The 20,519-nt window shown below is 38.9% G+C and overlaps 2 protein-coding genes across 6 annotated transcripts in view; both read right to left on the reverse strand.

Moving 5' to 3' along the window:
• Positions 1-5,969: 5,969 nt before the first annotated feature.
• On the reverse strand, positions 5,970-10,460 carry LOC123506226 (proteasome activator complex subunit 3-like). Its single transcript, XM_045258154.1, has 5 exons — positions 10,311-10,460; positions 8,627-8,805; positions 8,333-8,510; positions 7,226-7,396; positions 5,970-6,938 (listed from the first exon to the last, which is right to left on the reverse strand). The coding sequence occupies exons 1-5, from the start codon at positions 10,329-10,331 to the stop codon at positions 6,747-6,749; spliced, it is 741 nt and encodes a 246-aa protein (XP_045114089.1). The 5' UTR covers positions 10,332-10,460; the 3' UTR covers positions 5,970-6,746.
• Positions 10,461-11,855: 1,395 nt separating this feature from the next.
• LOC123506128 (peptidyl-glycine alpha-amidating monooxygenase B-like) overlaps positions 11,856-20,519 on the reverse strand; it is a 33,180-nt gene continuing 24,516 nt past the window's right edge. For 4 of the 5 annotated variants that reach the window (XM_045258022.1, XM_045258020.1, XM_045258021.1 and 1 more), the window contains 6 exons: positions 20,106-20,309; positions 19,783-19,898; positions 19,316-19,412; positions 17,181-17,264; positions 16,901-17,044; positions 11,856-16,696 (listed from right to left, as the gene is read on the reverse strand). In XM_045258022.1, coding sequence (XP_045113957.1) covers positions 16,494-16,696; positions 16,901-17,044; positions 17,181-17,264; positions 19,316-19,412; positions 19,783-19,898; positions 20,106-20,309 — 848 coding nt within the window. In that variant the 3' untranslated portion in view covers positions 11,856-16,493. Of the gene's footprint in view, positions 16,697-16,900; positions 17,045-17,180; positions 17,265-18,079; positions 18,862-19,315; positions 19,413-19,782; positions 19,899-20,105; positions 20,310-20,519 lie in introns of those variants that run through there. The other variant, XM_045258023.1, reaches the window with a different exon arrangement.

Here is a 20,519-nt window from a genome sequence, read left to right on the forward strand (position 1 = left end):
ACACACACACGCACACACACAAGGGCGGAGCTGAAAAGGCTGGGCTATCTCCTCACACCCGCGGCCCTGTCCCTCCATCAGTGAGTGGGTACTGGTACATGGTGTTAGTCGGAGGTTGTGTCCCGCCTGTCGGGGTGGCGGCCCTGGCACTTGCCGCGGCGTGTAGCTGAACGCTGCACATCCATGGTCCCCCAAACCCAATTTCGGCCAAACCACACACACACACACACACACACACACACACACACACACACACACACACACACACACACACACACACACGTGAAGAGTAACAATGCCAATTTGAAAGGGTACTATGAAGAATGTTTAGTACAGATGATGAGAGCTAAGAACTCAACATTTCAGGATGGCCACCAACCTTGGCCGACAATGATTCTATATCAACACTATTATATCAATAACATCCATTCCTTTAAACACACATCACAAGAAAGAACACGCTTCAGAATCAGCGTCTGAGCCTGAACTACTGTTTTCGAGAATATTCTAGTGATTCTAGTGATAGTGCAACATAAAATGCACTGTCGATAACAAGCCAATAGCAACTAAATAGTATAGTAGCCTAGCCTTCAAAACACTCAGAATGACTAATGTGCCCGATGCTTTACATCACCTAAAGGACTAACTGGTGAGCACAGGAAGGAGGTGGAGTGAGAAGGTTCTACTCACCAAAGAGATGAACAATGACTTGTTTTCAGTTTCTACAACTCACCAACGTCTACCTCTGACACTGCTCATCTGTCATCACCATCACGCAGCCACGCCACTGTGACGTAGGCGTTGTCAGCGCGGTGGTCCACCTTTTTTTATTTTCTTGTCATCATATATTAATTGATTGGTGATGTTATGATATTCCAAAATATTAATAGCAAAAAGTCATACAGAAAACACCAATGTAATATAGGAAGGCAGTCGGAACCTGAGGGAGCATTCACTTGACAGACGAGCATCAGCTGGCACCCACAATCCCACACGCACGTGCTCAGCTGTCCTGTAGCGAGGGAAGGAAAGCAGGAGGGAAGTCAGCGTTGAAGGCTCGCAACTGTTGATAAAGTTTTGCCATGAGTAACCTTCTGTCCTATGTACTGGGAATAGGACAATGGTTGATATATTTTGCACCAGACCGACGAGGCTTGGAACTGTTGGTGAAGTCCGCCTTGATCGGTGATGCATGGATAACCTGCTTCTGTCCAATGCTTTGGGAACACGCTATGTATGGTATACCTGTGCGCTTTTTATTGATTGAGTCAAGTCATATATCACTTTTCGTTAAACCCGCGTTTTTGATAGTCCACGCTTAAGGCAGCCTTAAGCCTGGCTTAAGGCTGACGTCATTTTGTGTTCTTTCATGTCCCCCAAACTTGAGCCAGAGCGTAGCCCGCCTTAAGGCAGGGCCGGCCAAACTCAAGCCAGCTGCAGAGCAGGCTCGACTTTCCGCTAGCCAGTTGTGACGTCACATGTAAATAAACAAATGATAAGACATGACGAATGAATGTTCCATTAGCTGCTGTTGATAGTTCTGCACCAAACTGAATGCTGTTTCAGTATCTTCTGGTATCTCTGGCAAGTCTGGAAACATGATGGACTGGACTGTTGATGCAGGGAGGAAAGATAGCAACTAGGATGATACCAGCTTTGAAGCGCCTGGAGTATAGAGATAGATTAAAGGCATTAAACATGTTTTCATTTGAGAGGAGATGTATAAGAGGGGATATTTAAAATGTTCTCAGATACAAACTACATAGATGTGAGATCTTTCTTTACCTTAGAGGAGGGAAGTAGGACTAGAAATCATGGCAGGAAGATTAGAAAGCAAGGCTGCAGGTTAGATATAAGAAAATATTTCTTTAGTCATAGGGTGGTAGACTTCTGGAATGCATTGCCAGAGACGGTTGTAAATAGCACTAGTTTGACAATGTTTAAAAACAGATTAGATAAGCACTTAAATTTATTAGATTTATAATTATGTATAGCGCTGCATGATAGTTTTTATAAGAAATTTACTATAGTTAAACAAGACATGATCCCCATGTATGGGGACCACAAATTGTAGAGGATTTCGCTGCAGGACTTACCCTGTTAATGGGCCAAATATTTAGAATTAGTATATAATGTATTGTGTACTTGTAAGTGTAACTTTAAGTACTGATGACGAGGTCGCTGTGCGACTGATACAGGATAACCTAGATGGGCCCTGGTGGCCCTTTGCTATCCTATTATTTATGTTATGTTATGTTATGTTATGGAGGAAAGATAAGTTACAAAGCTGCAGCATATCTTGCACTTCCTGTTCGTCTGCCATCTTTATTGTTGTCATCTGTCAGCTGGTGACTGGTCACGTGATCGAAGGTCTAGCAGGCCCGTTTTCCATTGTCCCAGGTTTTGCTTAAGCCTGCCTTAAGGCGAGGTCTAGCCGTAGGGGCATTAAAAAACGCAGCTCTCTCTCTCTCTCTCTCTCTCTCTCTCTCTCTCTCTCTCTCTCTATATATATATATATATATATATATATATATATATATATATATATATATATATATATATATATATATATATATATAAATCATACTTCATAATTCAGCGAAGCTCTATACATATGTATGTAAATGAGGGAGAAAGAGAGAGAGGGAGGATGAATGATGAGCTAATGGGAGAAGAGGGAGTCCAGCTTTGGGAGAGGGATAGAGAGAAGAGAGGAGGGAAGGGGGAGGATCTGAAACGAGAGATAGCTGACATTTACTTCTGAATAAATAACTAAATATAAAAAATGAGCAACGAAGCGACGCATTCATGGTGTTTACAGAATGAGGGAATAATGGAAATATCTTACAAAATTGTCCCAAAAATGTCTTCGCTATATTTACAAAGCCATAATATTTGAAAACAAAGATAACGTGGAAAATTACAGGTATTGACGGTTACTATAGATAAAATAAGGAATTATAAGAATAACCTCTTACATAAATACTAAGAAATGCACATATATTATATACGTGCAATAAAGAATAAATAAAAGAATGTGCAAAAAAGAAATAATGATGGTAAAATCCGAGAAGGAATGAGACTATAAACACACACACACACACACACACACACACACACACACACACCCTATGACCTAAACTGTGTGTGTGTGTGTGTGTGTGTGTTCTCTCACCTCTCCCATTCTTTCTTACTTTCACACACTCTCTGTTTTGCCTCTTCACACTCTAATGATCTTTCCTTAGAGAGAGAGAGAGAGAGAGAGAGAGAGAGAGAGAGAGAGAGAGAGAGAGAGTCAGCATTTATTTGTGTGTGTGTAATTTATAACCAGTTTGTAGTCAATAAACTATATATATCTATCTATCTATCTGTTTTATCCATCGGTATATCTTTTGATCTATCTATCTGTCTCTTTCCGTGTGTGTGTGTGTGTGTGTGTGTGTGTCAGCCCGACATACATAAGCGTATATCTGATGGTTTCCCGAGCCATATTTCCCAGTCCATTCCCACTCTCCCAATCTTTCCTTGATGTGTTGCTCTAAGCATCCGTTTTTTCTCCTCTAACTCCACCACCACCACTACCTTGGCGCCAGAGAGAGAGAGAGAGAGAGGGCGGGGTGAGGGTTGGGGATTAGGGGGATGGGTGGGGATGGGCATGAGAAGAAAAGAAGGAAAATAATGCCATAATAAATGAGACTTAGCAGAGGAAAAGGAGGAAGAGGAGGAGGAGGAGGAGGGGACGGGGAAGGTAGGAGAGCAGGGAAACCGGAGGAGGAGGGAGAGAAGGCAAAGTGGAGGAGGAGGAGGGTAGAATCGTCGGCATCCAGTTATCCTCCCTCCCTCCTCTCCTCCTCCTCCTCCTACGACTTTCTGGCGCCAGGAAACTTCATTGATCTGCCAAACCTCCTCCTCTTCCTCTGTCCTGTCTCTCCTTTCCCTGCTTTCCTCCTCTATAATTTTCCTTCTTTTCCGCATCTTTTTCCTCTTCCTTTCCTTTCTGTTCTCTTCCCCTTTCTCACCTGATTCTTCTCTTCCTTTACGTCCTCCACCCTTTCATCTTCCTTTTCCTTTCCCTTCCTTTCTTTTCCTCTCCTCAACCAGTAGTAGTAGTAGTAGTAGTAGTAGCAGTAATGTATTCAAGTAAGTACAGTGTCTTTCTTACTAACAACTCAGTCTATTCCAGTCATCAACCACTATAATTGTGGACCATTTTCTTCCCATTCATGAAATACAAAGTCTTGGGAATCTTGAGAAACTATAGATATAATTCCAGAGTACATTGTGATTACTAGTGTATCTTCCACACTCCTAATAAGTCAAGGGAAAATGGAGAAACAAGAAAAGATGGAATTCTAGAGTTCACCATAATCTCCAGTATATCTTCCACATTCCTCCAATTTCTTCCACATTGTAAAGGAAAGGTTAAGAATGTGCAACTGTCCCAGATGTGTGAGTCCTCTGATTCCTTCACTGCAGTTTATCACTAATCACACCATTAAAATTAATGTAAGGAGTCTTTATAAGCAAAGAAAAAAAAAAAAATTACGACTTGGAATTTCTAGTCAGTGCAATCAATGGAGGTGGTTGTAAAATGAGTAAAAATATGCTGGAGTGGTTGATGATTGGGAGGGATGTGTCAAATAACAGTGTTAGGGTCAAGGGCATCATGGCAACACTGAAACACTGATGTAGAGACCGTAGGTGACCAAGACATGTCCTGCATGTCGCCAGTAAAGCAAGCACTGACCACCAACCTCTTGTGGATTTTGGGAAGCCTTCATTGCCCTGCCACACACTGACAGCCTCTCAATCCAGCTGAATCACACACACACACACACACACACACACGTGGAAAGAATTCTTTAATTGTTAAATCATATTTTGATATATGTGGTGACAAGAGTGTAATAATACTGGTGCAGCTTCACTTGTTACCTCACACTAGAGAAATGAGACAGGAATCAAGGATGGGAAGAGTTGAGACTTGAGTTAAGAGGCAGAAGCATGGTCAAGGATAAGGATACTGGAGTTAGCCAGAGCAATATCCACTCTCTCATTCACTCACAAAGTCATTCTCACACACCTACCCAATAAAATGAAATAACATGTGTATGCATGTACATCCACCTTCATACCAGGTCAGCAATTCCATACAAGGTGGCCCAGACAGCACCAATACCAGTGCTGTACACATCTAACACACTCTTAGTCCCACTGTCCACAATGGAAAGTTTTGCGGATTGGATTGGATTGGATTTTGGGTAAGGCGCCGCAACATCTATGGTCATCTGGCGCCACTACAATATGTTAAAAAGATACCGTAAAAAAAAAACTAACTAAAAGCAATTAAAAACTAAAAAACTAAAAGCAATTAAAAACTGAAATTAAAACTATCTTAAAATACAATTAAAGTAAATAAAACATTAAAATACACATAAAATATAAGTCACAGTTTGGGGAGAAGGCCAGCTTGCCCCAAGTACCTAAAGACATGATGGCCAGGGGACAGGCATGCTGGTCCAAGGACCTTAGAGAGATAATAGACACCGCTATCTCTACCACAACACCGGTAGAGGTAGTGGTGTCGTAAATCAATAAAACTAGGGCACTTGACCAGAAGGTGCCGCACGGTGAGCGGCACCAGGCAGTCATCACAGTAGGGTTGAGGGTCCCTGGTCAACAAATATCTTTGTGTAAGATACATGTGACCAATTCTAAGCCGCTAATACAATCTGTTTACAGCGGTCGCGAATATGGGTGTATGTCCAGTCAGGGAGAATGGAAGTGGTGATCTCTCCCATTTTTGAGGTGGCAACCCCCGTTTGCCACCTCCTCTGCCATCTTGCAACAATCGCCAGACGAATGGACTGGAATACATCTCTAAACGGGACAGGGGCAGGGGGGAAAGTTTTGCGGACCACCCCACCACCCACCAGGAGCTGAGGCTTAGAATTAAGTATAGATGGGAATTTAAATATCAAATTTATTTAGGTATCTCCACAAAAAGCCATTTCCATATGACCACTGCATCCTCCCGTTGTATACCAGCATCAACAGGACACACAGACACAGACAGACAGGCAGGCAGACAGACAGACCAGTAAACAAACTAATACCATACACAACAAACAAATCTGACTTTCCTTCCTCAGCTTATACTTTCAATAAATAACAGTGCAAACACAGTCGTACTGCCAAAAAGTCCAATTTGTAAAAAATAACTGGTAAAATTTGTAAGCATTAACAACACAGAGTAATGCTCATGGGAATACTGTTTGGAGACGAGAATATCTATAGTGGTAATGTAACATCACACAGCCTGCAAGAAAGAACCTTCTCTTTCTCTATCTCTCACTCTATCTCTCGCAATCTCTAGCCCTGGAAATAAAGACAAAGGGGATGATGGAGGATGAGTCAGTATGAGGCAGCATGAGGACAGCCTTGCTTTCTCATACCACACCCAAAAACACTTAAAAACCCTCAAATTCTTCCAAACATTCTCATTCTAGCCTTGAAAATAAAGAGGAGGGGCCTGAGGGAGGAGAGTGTAGCATAAAGGTGGCTGTGCTCCCTCGTTCCAAACTGGGAAAATATTCAAAACATCCTCAAGATCCTCCAGATATTCATTACAAGAGTGACTGTTGTTGTTGTTGGCGTTGTGGGGAGGAAGAGGAGGAGACAAGGCTAGGCTAGTGGAGAACGATGGTGGGTGTTGTGGGTGGAGGCATAGATGCGTGGATGGTCCCTCAGTACATAGCTTCAATGGAGTTGGTGGAGCGTGGTTTCTTGATCTTCTCCATGTTCTTGGTGATCATGTCGTGCAGCGTGGCATAGTGGTTCCGGATCTCAGAGAGAGTGATGCGTAACGACAAATACTCCTTCTCGTCCAGCTCCACCACTGTTCGCCGGTAGTCGTCAATGTGTGGGTACTTAGCCACCTGCAATGTATGGCCAGATGGAGGAATGCGCCAATCTTATTATGCTTCATCACGATAATTTTATTTTATGTTTTTGTTTGATCCCCTGGAAAGTGACATGGAGGGATGCAATTGTGGCAGAGTAAAAGGATGAGAGTCACAGAGAAGTATGGAAGAGACACAAACTTAACTGAGGGGAAATTGTATCTGGCATCAACACTCACTCCAGGAAAATGGTGAAAAAAAGATATACACGATACAAAAAAGTAGGTGGGGACAGTGATCTTGGTGTCTGACCCGAGACCCACCTTGGACACCAGCTTGGCCCGAGTCATGTAGTACCGGGATATTTGGTCAAAGAATGAGGCCGCCTCAGACTCCACTGTGCGAATCTCCCCAAGTGTCTCCTCCTGAATACTGACCCCGAAGTTGTTGCCATCCTCAATTTTGGGGATGAGAAACGATATCCACATTTTTAACTGGGGAAGGAATCAAGTATTTACAAGTCATTTCATCCGCACCACATGCCATTAATGCTTCCATTAAAGTGCCACACATAACAAGAAATGTCAACCATTTGCTCAAACTCAATTCAATACATATAGTATTTTCATCCTTCTTCTATCTAATGACAGTAGATGTCAACAAGACTGTGTGCTCCCTCATTTCTACTGATGGCTGGGCACAAGAGAAGAGTCCAACCCCAGGTGGCAGGAAAGGGGCAGCAGGGCAGTGATGTCGAGCCACATCTAGCCAGCAGCCAATCACTGAACAGTCTGGCTGGCAGACCCATGACTCAAACAACAGATCCCTTTACAAGTTTACATATGCTGCTGTAATAGTTTGCTCTCTGTCATGCTATTTATTTTCTGTGTGTGGCAGAATGTCATTGTGCGCAGTAACACTTTTGAAAAAAAAGTGTTACTGGCTCTTATTCTGATGATGCAAGTCCCATGCCTTGCTTGGCCCATCAGGAGTGAATGAAGGTGGTGTTGGTGAAGGTTCTGTGTGTGTGTGTGTGTGTGTGTGTGTGTGTGTGTGTGTGTGTGTGTGTGTGTGTGTGTGTGCGGCTTCTCCTCTCACTAGGATTTTTGTGAATCTCCTACTTGCTTTAATGATGGTGATGCAAAGTTTATTGTATGCATTTTCATGTCAGAAATACTCAAAGGTAACAAGCTAAAGATCTGCTGCAATTTTAAGTCCCTAAAAATCTATTAGTTTTCTCTGAAATACATATATTTTTTCTTTGTCTAGTATTCTCTAATACTATAGCTAATGTAATATAATCAAATCATGCTGCAGATGCCATGGTCCAAGCATTCTTTCCCTTATTTCATGCTGCAAATAATTCCTCAACAATTATTGCAGAGAAGTTGTAGCAAAAATCAAGCAGTAAACAGTAAACATGTGCTCACCAGGTTGGCTTCCTCCACCAGCTGGCAGATGAGAGGTTTGATGGTGTCCACCATCTGGGTGATGTGTGAGTTGATGGGCACAGAGCCGGAGGGAAGAACAAACACCTTGGCACCTGTCACAGCGTCCTCGGCACCGTCAGGCATCTTTCGCTTCTTCCCAGGAGGGTCTCCGTCATGGCTGACCAAGGGCATTCACAATAATCAACAATAATCATGATAATGATGATAATAACAAAACTACGGATACAGGAATCACCGCCATCATCCCCACAACACACTCACAGACACACTTACTTGTTTACCACAATGGGTTCAGGTACGGGAATCTTGAGGTCTGAATGAACAGTTTCAAGGTTTTCACATAGGAATGGTGATTCCTCCAGCAGCTTGTTAAAGTGTATGATGCGCTCAGGGAACTTTTTCTTCACTAACTCCTCTGCCATTTCCTTCACCGTCCCCTTGTACGACTCCACCTGAAGAAGCAAGCAACATATCAACCTGGACTGAGATAAACATATGAAACATTCTTTCTCCACAACATTTATGAGTGGAATCATCTCCCATCTAACCTAATCTAATCTATTGTCTGAAACAACGATATATCTAATCCTTTCCTCATTAACCTCTCCCCAATCACACTTATCCTTATCCTAACTAAATATTATCACACCATAATCCTTTTTAATCTCTCACACATTAAACAATTAAGCCATCTGAGGGCAGCCTTTTGCCACACCTTTCGCAAATTAAGACTAAGAAAAAAAAAATTAAATGTTTCAGAATGGAGGGGGCATACAAACACTGAGAAATTGATAAAAAGGAGAGGTAAATAAGTCATGAGAGGTGACTGCCAAGGAGGAAACCCATGACACAGTACATTTCTTTGATACTTTTTTTTCATTTTTTCCTATAATTGAAAGATACACTCATGCAGTCAATCATTATCATGCCTAGTAATTAGTGCTGCCTGTTGGTCAAATTAAGAGTATTGGTCTGTTAGCTGCTGAGCCTGTCTGTCCCTCAGTCTTGGTAAGGCCCTGCTAGGTGAGTTAGGTAACCCCACCTCCCCCGAGTGCCATGACGTGTTTCCATATTCATTCTGTTTACTACTTGGTGATTCTATACAGCTTCAGAAACCTATGTGGGGATCAAAATAAAGAACACTGTGGCCACTAATCTTCTGACCACCATATGACGTGTTTCCATATTCATTCTGTTTAGCACTTGGTGATTCTATACAGCTTCAGAAACCTATGTGGGGGATCAAAATAGAGAAGACTGGCTATTAATCTTCTGACCTCCATAGACCCTTCCTAATGACAATAAAATGGTCTTCTCATACAGAAAACTCATGGTAAAAACTGTGTCCCAGTATTGAAAAAGTTAATAGCACCTTTTCTTTATGTTGTTAGGGGAAGACAAGGCAAATTCATTCACTCTAACATCAACCCACCTATCAAAAAAGACCCCAAAGAGAGCAGAAATTTCGATAAACTTCCATGATATCAAGTTGTCAGGAGATGAGCAACATTAAAACAAGAAGCAACATCATCCTTACATGACGGCAGGGAGACAACCAGCACCATTCACCACCACACACTCACCAAGAAAGATCCCTCGAGACGATGTTTTCAGATACATTCTTACAATATTGAGATGTATTAGAGATAAGACCAACGAGTGTCACCGTTGCCTTATGGTGGCTGGGAGCGGCGAGGCAGCATAGCACAGCCTCTCACCATCACCCCTTCATGAAACAGAACACCGGGAGCTCAGAGTACAGACCGGGGTGACATAATCGACTTTCCTCGCCTTAAATCACCCCAAGAAACACCGATCACATTGTCATTTTAGCAGCATTGTCCCACCAGTCATTGATAGAGATAAATTCCACACCACCAGCGATAGGAAACATTAAACCAAGACTTCACCCTAGCCTGCTGCATCCCTCCGTCAGTATCGCTAGGCACACACTCACCTGAGGAAGAAATTCAGCCATGTCGACAAGAACTGTTACTGCTACTCGAAGTTTGTTTCGGTTTTCTTCTCTGTATTAGTGTAAAGACTCACACGCCCGGACTCACGGACTGCCAGAAAGCTTTACATGTAGCATTCAAACCGACAACGGCGAGGTGTTGGGGGATCAGATGAGGGAGTATAGAGGGTTTGGTAGCATCAGTGTTCAGGCTTGGGGATCCTATAGCCAGAGCGGGCACACGTGTTGTCTAGCGGCAGATTGAAGGGAATTGGTCATATTCTAATTTACTGGCTCTATTTGAAAGGAAAACATGTCTATTTTTTGACAGTATATATAAATGAGATCTTGTTCAGGCTAAACAAGTGAAGGGAAATTAGAGGGATGAAGAATATTGGAATTTATGGTGGAATATGACAAAAACTTTCCTCCCTTTCTATTTATCATACATCTCTCCTTGACGTAAGAATGATAAATAGGGATTATGAAAATCATGACAATATTTTACTCTAAATACTGTTCTCTACTCTCGTTTCTTATTTTTCTTTATCAGCTCGCATCCATCTTTCGTCTATATAATGTTTCTCTTTACATCTGCTCGCTGAGATCTGAAAGAATGGAGGATTATTGTTTTCATTATTTTCATTTTTCAGTAGACATACTTTATATTCGGAAGAAAACTCGTATGGTCATATGGTCTTATCTAAGATACTAAAATGAGAAAGAATAATTGAGGAGAATGAAATTTTATGACGAGTTTTCCACGCAGAGAGAGAGAGAGAGATTTACATGTTTCTTTATCCATTACTGTACTGTTTTCTTTAATTTTTATATTGCGATGCATCAAGCGTCCTCTTTAGCAACCTATTTAACTCTCGCTAGTAATTTATGTAATTCAGTCTTGCAAGTCGTACATGTTATACTACATAGCTCTTTCGTATGTGGTCTAATTCCCTTTCGTATGTTGTCTTTGTAGTTCTTTCGTATATGGTCTATGTAATTCCTTTTCGTATGTGGTCTATGTAATTCCCTTTCGTATGTGGTCTATGTTAATCTTTCGTATGTGGTCTATGTTAATCTTTCGTATGTGGTACATGTAATTCTTACGTATGTGGTATATGTAATTCTTTCGTATGTGGTCTATAGTGGACAGGCAAGATAATTACATAGACGACTTGCAAAACTAAATTACAAAGATTACTAGCCAAAGATAATAGAATAGACCTGCTAAGAAGACTAGATAGATTAGCTAGCTACTAAAGATAATTACATAATGACTAACATGATGTTCATCATGTTGTTATATAGACGTACACGTAGGTTACGAGAGAGAGAGAGAGAGAGAGAGAGAGAGAGAGAGAGAGAGAGAATCATATTATATATATATATATATATATATATATATATATATATATATATATATATATATATATATATATATATATATATATATATATAAAACAAGAGCATCTAATTATTTTTGCTGGTGCACACAAAGAGACATCACATCCACTTGATATGAGTAATTGGGATAAAGATTCAGTTTAGTGTATATAAAATAGTCTATATTTGTCAGCTTATAAATGTGTTGTAAAGAATGTAAAAAGAAAAAGTAGGTACATTGCTGAAGACAGAACAACTGGACAATTGTGGAACATTCAAGTAATCAAAAATAGTAGTGACTGCCAGAACATAAAGTACTAACAGAATGCATGTGCTAGAAAATAACAAACTTTGCTGTGGACAGGACAATTAAAAAATTTTAGAATGCAAGAGAACATTTACACAAACCTAATACTCTTTGTAAAAGATATCTAGCAAATTTGTGCATTATATTCTTAAAAACATCAAGGTGTGAATGACCACTAACTATGTGTGGAGTAATACAAAAACTAACCCAATATCCAGTAGCAATACAAAAAAACAAATTTACATCATCTTGTGGCAATAAGAGCGAAAAGAAGCATTTGCTAAGCGTGATCCAAGGAACACTCTATTACATTCTACATTGTGTATGGGTGAGTGAGCTCATGCTTGCCTAGGTGTGATGAGGATGTGTAGACAAAGTGAAGATTGTCAAAGTGCTATTTGGAATAAAAAAATTTTTTTTTTAAAATTAACATATATAAAACTCAATGTTACAGTCTCTCCTTAAATCAAACTTTATATATTTACCTCAATAAATATCTTAACTCTCTTTATTAAATCTGATAGGATTTCAAATAAATAAAATTTATATATTACAACACTAATCTATCTTCTAATAAAAATATAATAAACAAAAAGATAATGAATATATACAGATAAATAAATAATTATATGGACATAATAAAACCACAACACAAATCATTACAATGGTAAATTAAACTTGACACCATTATTTCTAAGGAGTTGACTCTTAATTAACAAAAGTATTCAGGTAACTATGGTGGCATGAGAAGGTTTTCATGCCACTATGCAAGAAAACTGATAAAATAGTTAGGAATGAAAAGTGAAGTGAAAAGTGAGGAGAGAACAAAGTAATGAAACAAACAGGAGAGAATCACAACAAGAAATTGTAAGGAGCAAAGATGATGAAATAAGGATAAGGTGAAGGCTGTTCAAAGATTAGTACATCAGTCTTGTATTATGCAGTGCACTCAATTCTTCAAAGGGATAAGTCACTGATCAGTTAACTTAGTAGCATAGCAAAGGAACACAGGAATATGTATGTTGCTTATTCAAGTACCATAAACACTAGCACTACATACAGTGACATATAAAGTACTATCTGCCTTCCACTCTTCACTGTAACCAGAGTAGTAGTGTTACCATATGAAGAAAAAAAAAAAAACTTTTCATATGTCCATGAATGGCAAACTTGTGGCAGGCAACACAGGTTACAGTGATGATTGGGCACATGTCTGACTGGGTGTGTGTCTATCAGTCAGCCTCCTGCTGTGTTCCCAGGACCCCTCCTCTACACAAACCTGTTTCACCAAGTTACCTATTTTCATGAATCACCTTCCTCAGTGTTCCAAAATATCAGTACTCCATTATAAAAATTGAAGGGAATTATGCTCTACAAAAATATATCTTATAAAAATAATTACAACAAATTCTGGCATGTACATTTTTTGTAGATGATAACGGAAAAATGGTTTGGCTAAATACCATTGTATTTTATTTATTGAAAGTGACACAACCTGTGAGCATAATGATCATTAAATATCAATTAAAACCTTTGACAATAATACTTGGTTTATATAAAAATAAATACAGTACAAAATATTAATTACACAGCATGTAGCACACAATACTATTTTAACTAAACATATTATTAATAGGAATGAAAATAGAAATTGTTGTTTCTGGAATATTGCAAGGGAGGACTGGACACTTTTCAGTAAATCTACACACACACACACACACACACACACACACACACACACACACACACACACACACACACACACACTTTACATCCTCCCTCATACTCAAAACTGTAGTACTGTTATTATGTTCAGGTGTCTACTGAACACCGGCCTTATGACAAGTATATGTTACCCTATATACACATCCAGTACCTACCTGAAACTGCCTAGTCTATATATATATTTAGTGAAGAGGAATGAATGCATATATAAAGTGACAGCAACACCTATGAAATAATACAGCTGTTTGTACATCATAAATATACACACAGTGCTGGTCATGGAAGTGTAGACATCCTGGGTTAAGGTGTATGTTGTGGCCCTGACTGTGCTGGCAAGAGTTGTGTATGGCAGTGGTGTCTTTATTAAGAGATATTCCTCCTGATAAAACACTCCTGTTCAATCAGCCACTGTTTGTAAGTAAGGGATGGACAGTTATTTGATGAGTGGACTGCTGCAGCCACTTCAGGAGTCACACATTCAATTTATGCACATGGAAATGCATGATTTTTTGCACAAGGTAAAGGCTCATCTTCCTGAATACCACTCTATAAAACATCAATTAAAAGTCTGAGTAGCAGGCAAGGAGATGGTCCTGCTGCCATGGCCAGCCAGAGAATGCATTCAGGACTTGTAATACCTGTCCAGATTATTACGTCAGGACTTGTTATAAAGTAATGAGCAAAGGTTGGGAAGGGCAGCGACTAAGAATCAAAAGTCCAGCCATCTTCAAAAGGTAATCTAACTCAAGGGAGCAATAAGATGAAAATAGAAAGACAACATATGAAAAACTTACCCAAAAGAAAAGACAAAATAAAGTATTTTAAAGAAATCTAAATCTCTTGGCAGTTTCTTTGTTCCATCCCACAGGTCACAGCTTCCACAGCCAACACTGCAGAACATATATATACATGTCAATATATATATGTGTAATACTACTGTCTGCCGCCACCAAGCCCAGTACGCTCATATATGCTTCACATATAAGTGACTATAATGTCCTGTATCTGATATATCACCCATCACTGTAAGTCTGCAGCTAGTACTACTACTGTAAATAATGTACAGAGAAATGCTATTTGGCTTGCTGTAAAAACATGTATATATGATGCACACGCATGCATGCACGGACACACGCACGCACGCACACATGCACACACGAACACACGAACACACACACACACACACACACACACAGATTATATATATCTTACAAAATTGAGAGAAGTCAAAAATTGATAACACTGTCAGTGTAATACATATCATTTCACTAAATAATAATCCAGCTTAGTTCACATGCAAGATGTAATGTACAAAAATTGCCTTCATAAATAACTGCCCAAGTCTTACATTTCATTTAATTTTCTAAGGGAAATTTTCTTGAATTTCACATAAAAGATAGAAAAGTTGAGAAAAATCTCAAACTATTTAGTCTTGGGCATGACAAAGGCAGATTTACCAGATATAAGCAAATAAAATACACAATCTAGAAATCACTTGGGCAGTTTGTTTACCAAGGATATAAAATTACTCAGCTCAGGATTATCATTAATGATTCTTGATTATCTTGTGAAAGCTTGAAGAAATATTTTCCTCAGCAGCAAATGAACAACCTGATGCAGGTTTTTGTAGTAAAAGATCAGTATCACTCTTCAGAAACTGTCTGTCAGTGAATAGTAAGACTGGGGGAGGAATGAAGGACAAGGGAAAAGTCAAGCATGCAAGCAGATGAAATAACTATTAGATAAATCTCTGTGGTGGTGGGCAAGAAGTAATAAGTAATGACAAGTTGTTTAGCAGATCCAATAAAGGTGAAAGATGGAGTGTTTAGAGGGTTACACACACACACCCATACACACACATCATCTTGAAGTGGTCTGACCTTGTAAGAAGGACAGCAAGAAGCAAGATGACTAAAAGACTGTGTAGAAGTGTGGTAGACATGGTGGTATGTGAGAATGAACTTCAGTAAAAGGGAAAAAGAGTGTTGGAGTATGGGAAAAAATTAATAGAAGGATAAAAGTGTCAGAATATGCAAGGAAGAAAATTAAGGATAGGAGCTTATGAAGCATGTAAAAATAAGAAAAAATAGGAAAATGAGAGGATTACAACATGCAAGGGGAAATGTAAGACAGAAATATATGAAGTATGTTATGTAAGAGGAAGGGACATAAAAGAATGAGAGGATTAAAACATGCAGGGAAGGAAAGTAAAGACAAATTATGCATGGAGTTTGTTAGAAGGTGAAAAGGAGAATGAGAAGATTATTGCATGCAGGGATGGAAGCAAGGCAGGGAATAATTGTATTGCAGCTATCTTAGGAACAGGCACCAGACAGAGACTGATAGAATAAATAAACAGAAGACTTTCCATATCACATCATATAGCCACCTGGAGTTTAGAAGAGTAATGTCTTTATATCATGCACCAATCAATAACTTAAAATGCACTTTGCATTCTTCTATATATATATATATATATATGTGTGTATCTATGCTCTTATTTTTGGCCTTTGTTTTCATTACCTATAGACCAGCCATCCTAAGTGTTTTTGGGATGTGTTAAGTGAAGTTAGGATACATCATGCTCAGTTAGGATAAATTGGGTTAAACAGATCTTGATGATAATTCAACCTAACCTAATGTACTTACTATAACACACTCCAAAATGAAGCTAAGGTGTCTGGTCATCACATGAACCCTTTTCTCCTTTCATAAAACCATTTAGCTGTACACAATGAAACAAGAAAGAATCACTGACACACACAATCATCTTAGGCTCTACTTGCAACTTGGGAAAACTCCTCAACATCTGAATCACCAGAGTCAGGGCCGTCCAAGTCCTCAGTGGCCACCTTCTCAAAGCCATGGTGCTTGTTGATGAGGGAGCCGATATTCAGGCCCGTGTCATGTTTCCCAGAGTGCCGTAGCAGTGACCCCAGCGACCCATTGCTCTTGTTCCGCATCTTGAGATGACCTACAATAGATAAAAAAAAAAAATACTAATGGTGCTAGTAATAATAATAATTTCTTTTCCAGTCCTAACATTCACTCCTTACTGGTTTAAATCATACTTTCCAACTTGGACTTCTCACACTGTACTCCTCTGCCCTCTACTTCCACTGCCCAGCCCCTAGCACTCCCTCCTATGACACAGCTCTAGGCACAAGGCAACACCCACCTGTCCTGCGGGCACGGATGATGAGGGTGAGCGCCGTGAGGACAATTACTGGGATCGTCAGCAGCCCCAGCACCACCGTTGACACTCCGGCTGATGACCAATTGGCAATGTACAACAGAGATGTTCTTTCTGCCTTGGCTGATGCTGAGAAGAAATAGAGATGAAAAGTTTCAGAACAAGGGCAAATATCAATAAAACAGCAAGAAGCTTCAGGAATGTTTATGCTTATCAACAGCTCTAAGTTTCCTGTACAAGCAAAAATTGTCCTCTTTGGACTCACCATCCATTCTTCCTTCTGCCTTCACCAGTACTGGGCTTAACTTTGTCACATTGGTGGGCTTCACTTCCCTCTTGATCCCAGAGTCTGAAAAAGTAAAGCAACTGAAAATAAAATTATACATACATACATACACACACACACACATATATATATATATATATATATATATATATATATATATATATATATATATATATATATATATATATATATATATATATATATATATATATATATATATATATATATATATATATATATATATATATATATATATATATATATATATATATATATATATATATATATATATATTACAATATGGGCTTTTCACAGGAATTTACAAGCTAAAGGAGACATCCTATCTGAAAGCATACCCATTAGTGAACAGTTAGCCTGAATAAGTAAGTCACTCCTACACTCAGACTGTGGCCAGGACTTGAACCTGTGCCCTTAGAGACCTTGGCCTCCAAAGCCTGTGTGGTTCTAATGTACCACAGCAGCCCCTAAAGACAAATCTAACTATTGTACCTTTACCCAAGAAAGATAGTTAGAAAATGTGTTTTCCAAGAAGTAAACCAAACCAATCTAATTCCAAAGATGCTTTTAGTCATGTCCTGAGAGGTAAGTCATAGGAACATTAAGGGGGAAAAAAGCAAACAGACAGGGAATTCCAGAGCTTACTAGTGAAGGGGATGAATGAGTGAGGATGCTGGATAAATCTTACATTAGTATTTACTCTGAGCAGCAAATATGTAAAAAATTATTTTATAACCAATCACAAATGTCAATAATATCACATCAGAGTCATCTTACCTTCAAATTGTTGCAAAAAAGGATGTAATGGTCTGATGTTCCTCACAGTCAGTCAGGTAATGTTTAGTAGTCACAGTCAAATCATTACATTTTTCTTTATTATATGTTAACTAATCTCTTTGGTCACATACCCATCAGGACACCACAATGTTCTTATACAGATACTACTACTACTATTACTACAGTTACTACTACTAATGCTCTACAACAAAGTAACAGCAAATACAATAATGTAATTTGTACAGCATAATAAAGTTACATTTTCTTCCATACAGTCATTGTGCCTCTCAAAAAAAAAATTAAATAAATAAAAATAAATAAATAAATAAAATAAATAAATAAATAAATAAATAAATAAATAAAATAATAATAATAATAAATAAATAAAAAGGAAGTGTAGCAGTCAAAAGTCAAACAGAATCTCAACATACAGTCACTACTGATAACTTCTGGACATCAATATGAACACATTGGACAATTTCAAGTAAGTACAACCATCTCACACATAAAATTATAATGAGAAAAATAAAAAATAATAAATGTGGTGATTATTTACATACACAACAATGCCACTCACGTGTCCTAACTATACAATAAATACTTCAATAAATATTTTTGATAAACTAGAGGATGTGATTTGAAACCTTTCCAATCCACTTGGAACACACTCACACACAAGAAGATAGGACTGGTAATTAATTGTTTTTTGTTGCTGCCAGGAACACAGTGATTTGCCAAGCCAAGAATATACAGGTGCTGACTTAAATATGATGGATTCAAAACATGTTAAGAATTGAGGTAAGGAAATTGGTGATGCGCTGAAAGAGGGAGGGTGTTGGGGCCTTGCGGGGCGGAGAGCCGTCCTCTGAGACACAACACACAGGGCACTCATTAGTCAAAGCAGCCTCACTCACTCATACACACTTACTATATCACTACTGTAATACACACACACACACACACACACACACACACACACACACACCTTGTTTGTTTGTTTGTTGACATTTAGAAACATAATAATAGTGTAATGAAATAAAAACCTTACTATAAAAGTCTACTGTTTGTTGACATGCTGCAAGCCAATCTTCAGACCAGGATATAAAAACAATGGCTACATTAAGTTAGCTTACATTAGGCTGTGTTAGCTTAGCTTGTATTAAATAAGTAAACATTTAATGAGGTTAGTATAAGGCAAACTTCACACCAAGATATCATAATGAAGGTTACATAAATTTAGATTAAGTTGTATTAGCTCAGTATGAAATAAATTAATTTATTGCAAGCCTGACACTGGAGCTTACTGTCACTCAACTCACCATTCACAAACCTCCACACATTGTTTGGGCCAATCTCAGCCACATACACTTCTCGGCCATCAGGGGAGACCACCACATCGTGAGGGTTGCTCAGGCCCTGCAGGGAGGAACAATCTATCAAGGATTTGTTGGTCTGAAGGCAGGCACTTCTAAAGGCTACATGAAGGAGAGAGATAAAGATAAGTAAATACATATGCACCTTGGACTATTCCTGTGAGGCAAATTGAAGGATGGAGGTGAATTTACAAAGATTATTTTTGTTACTATAAATATATATATACATATATATATATATATATATATATATATATATATATATATATATATATATATATATATATATATATATATATATATATATATATATATTCTTGAGCTCTTAATGAGGAAAAGTTTGTGGGAATACATATATACATACTGACGGAGACACAATACAGGCAATTAAGAAGAACAGCCATCACTATTACCTCATTCTTTGGACTGAAGGCTCCCATAAGTTCACCTGATGTGTAGTCCACTTCATACACCTTCAGTTTCTGTGTGCCGAGTAAAGATGGCCCATTGACGGCAAAGATCTTCCCACCTGGAAACAGACACGTATATATACTGATTTATTTACTAATCAAACTCAAGACATGTATATGGATGGGTAATTTTTCCTCTCTTTTCTTGTTCCAGTGTTTTGTGACCATACAAATAACAAGAAACAGAAAAAAAAAGGACAGGAAAATAAGACTTCAACTACATACTACGTTATTTCATTACCTCACAGGACCACTCACTGACTCACCATTAGCAGGACTGTAGGCGACAGAGAAGAGGCGCTTCCCCCAGGCATCAAACTTGAATTGTCTGGCAAACTTCCCCAGCGTGGTGGTGAAGCACTGCACCCTGCCATTTTCCCGGTCAGCCACACACACCTCCCCCTCGTTGTCAGCCAGTGTGAGGGCATGAGGGATGTTGAAAGTCCCGGGGGCAGGCAAACTACTCACATCTGAAGAGATCACAGATTACTTAGTCCTGCAAGAATGAATGCAAATTTAATTATGTTTTGAAATTTGATATAAATGATCTTGCTCTATGCTTTTCAATACTTTGCTCTTTAATCAGGAATGTTTACAAAGGCCACAGAAATCATTAGTTAGGTTCTCATACACAGTGGCAGATCCATGACAAAAATTTGCAATTTTGCACTGGGGGAGGG

Source organism: Portunus trituberculatus, chromosome 19 (assembly GCF_017591435.1).
Source record: "Portunus trituberculatus isolate SZX2019 chromosome 19, ASM1759143v1, whole genome shotgun sequence".
NCBI lineage: Eukaryota > Metazoa > Arthropoda > Malacostraca > Decapoda > Portunidae > Portunus > Portunus trituberculatus.

Bases quoted from the DNA above. Each gene is read 5' to 3' on its own strand.
- LOC123506226 (XM_045258154.1), bottom strand. From the start codon at position 10,331: ATGGCTGAATTTCTTCCTCAG. The intron at 7,397-8,332 runs GTGAGCACATGT...TTCCTTCCCCAG, and splicing joins TGGTGGAGGAAGCCAACCTG to TTAAAAATGTGGATATCGTT. The intron at 6,939-7,225 runs GTGGGTCTCGGG...CATACATTGCAG, and splicing joins GGGCCAAGCTGGTGTCCAAG to GTGGCTAAGTACCCACACAT.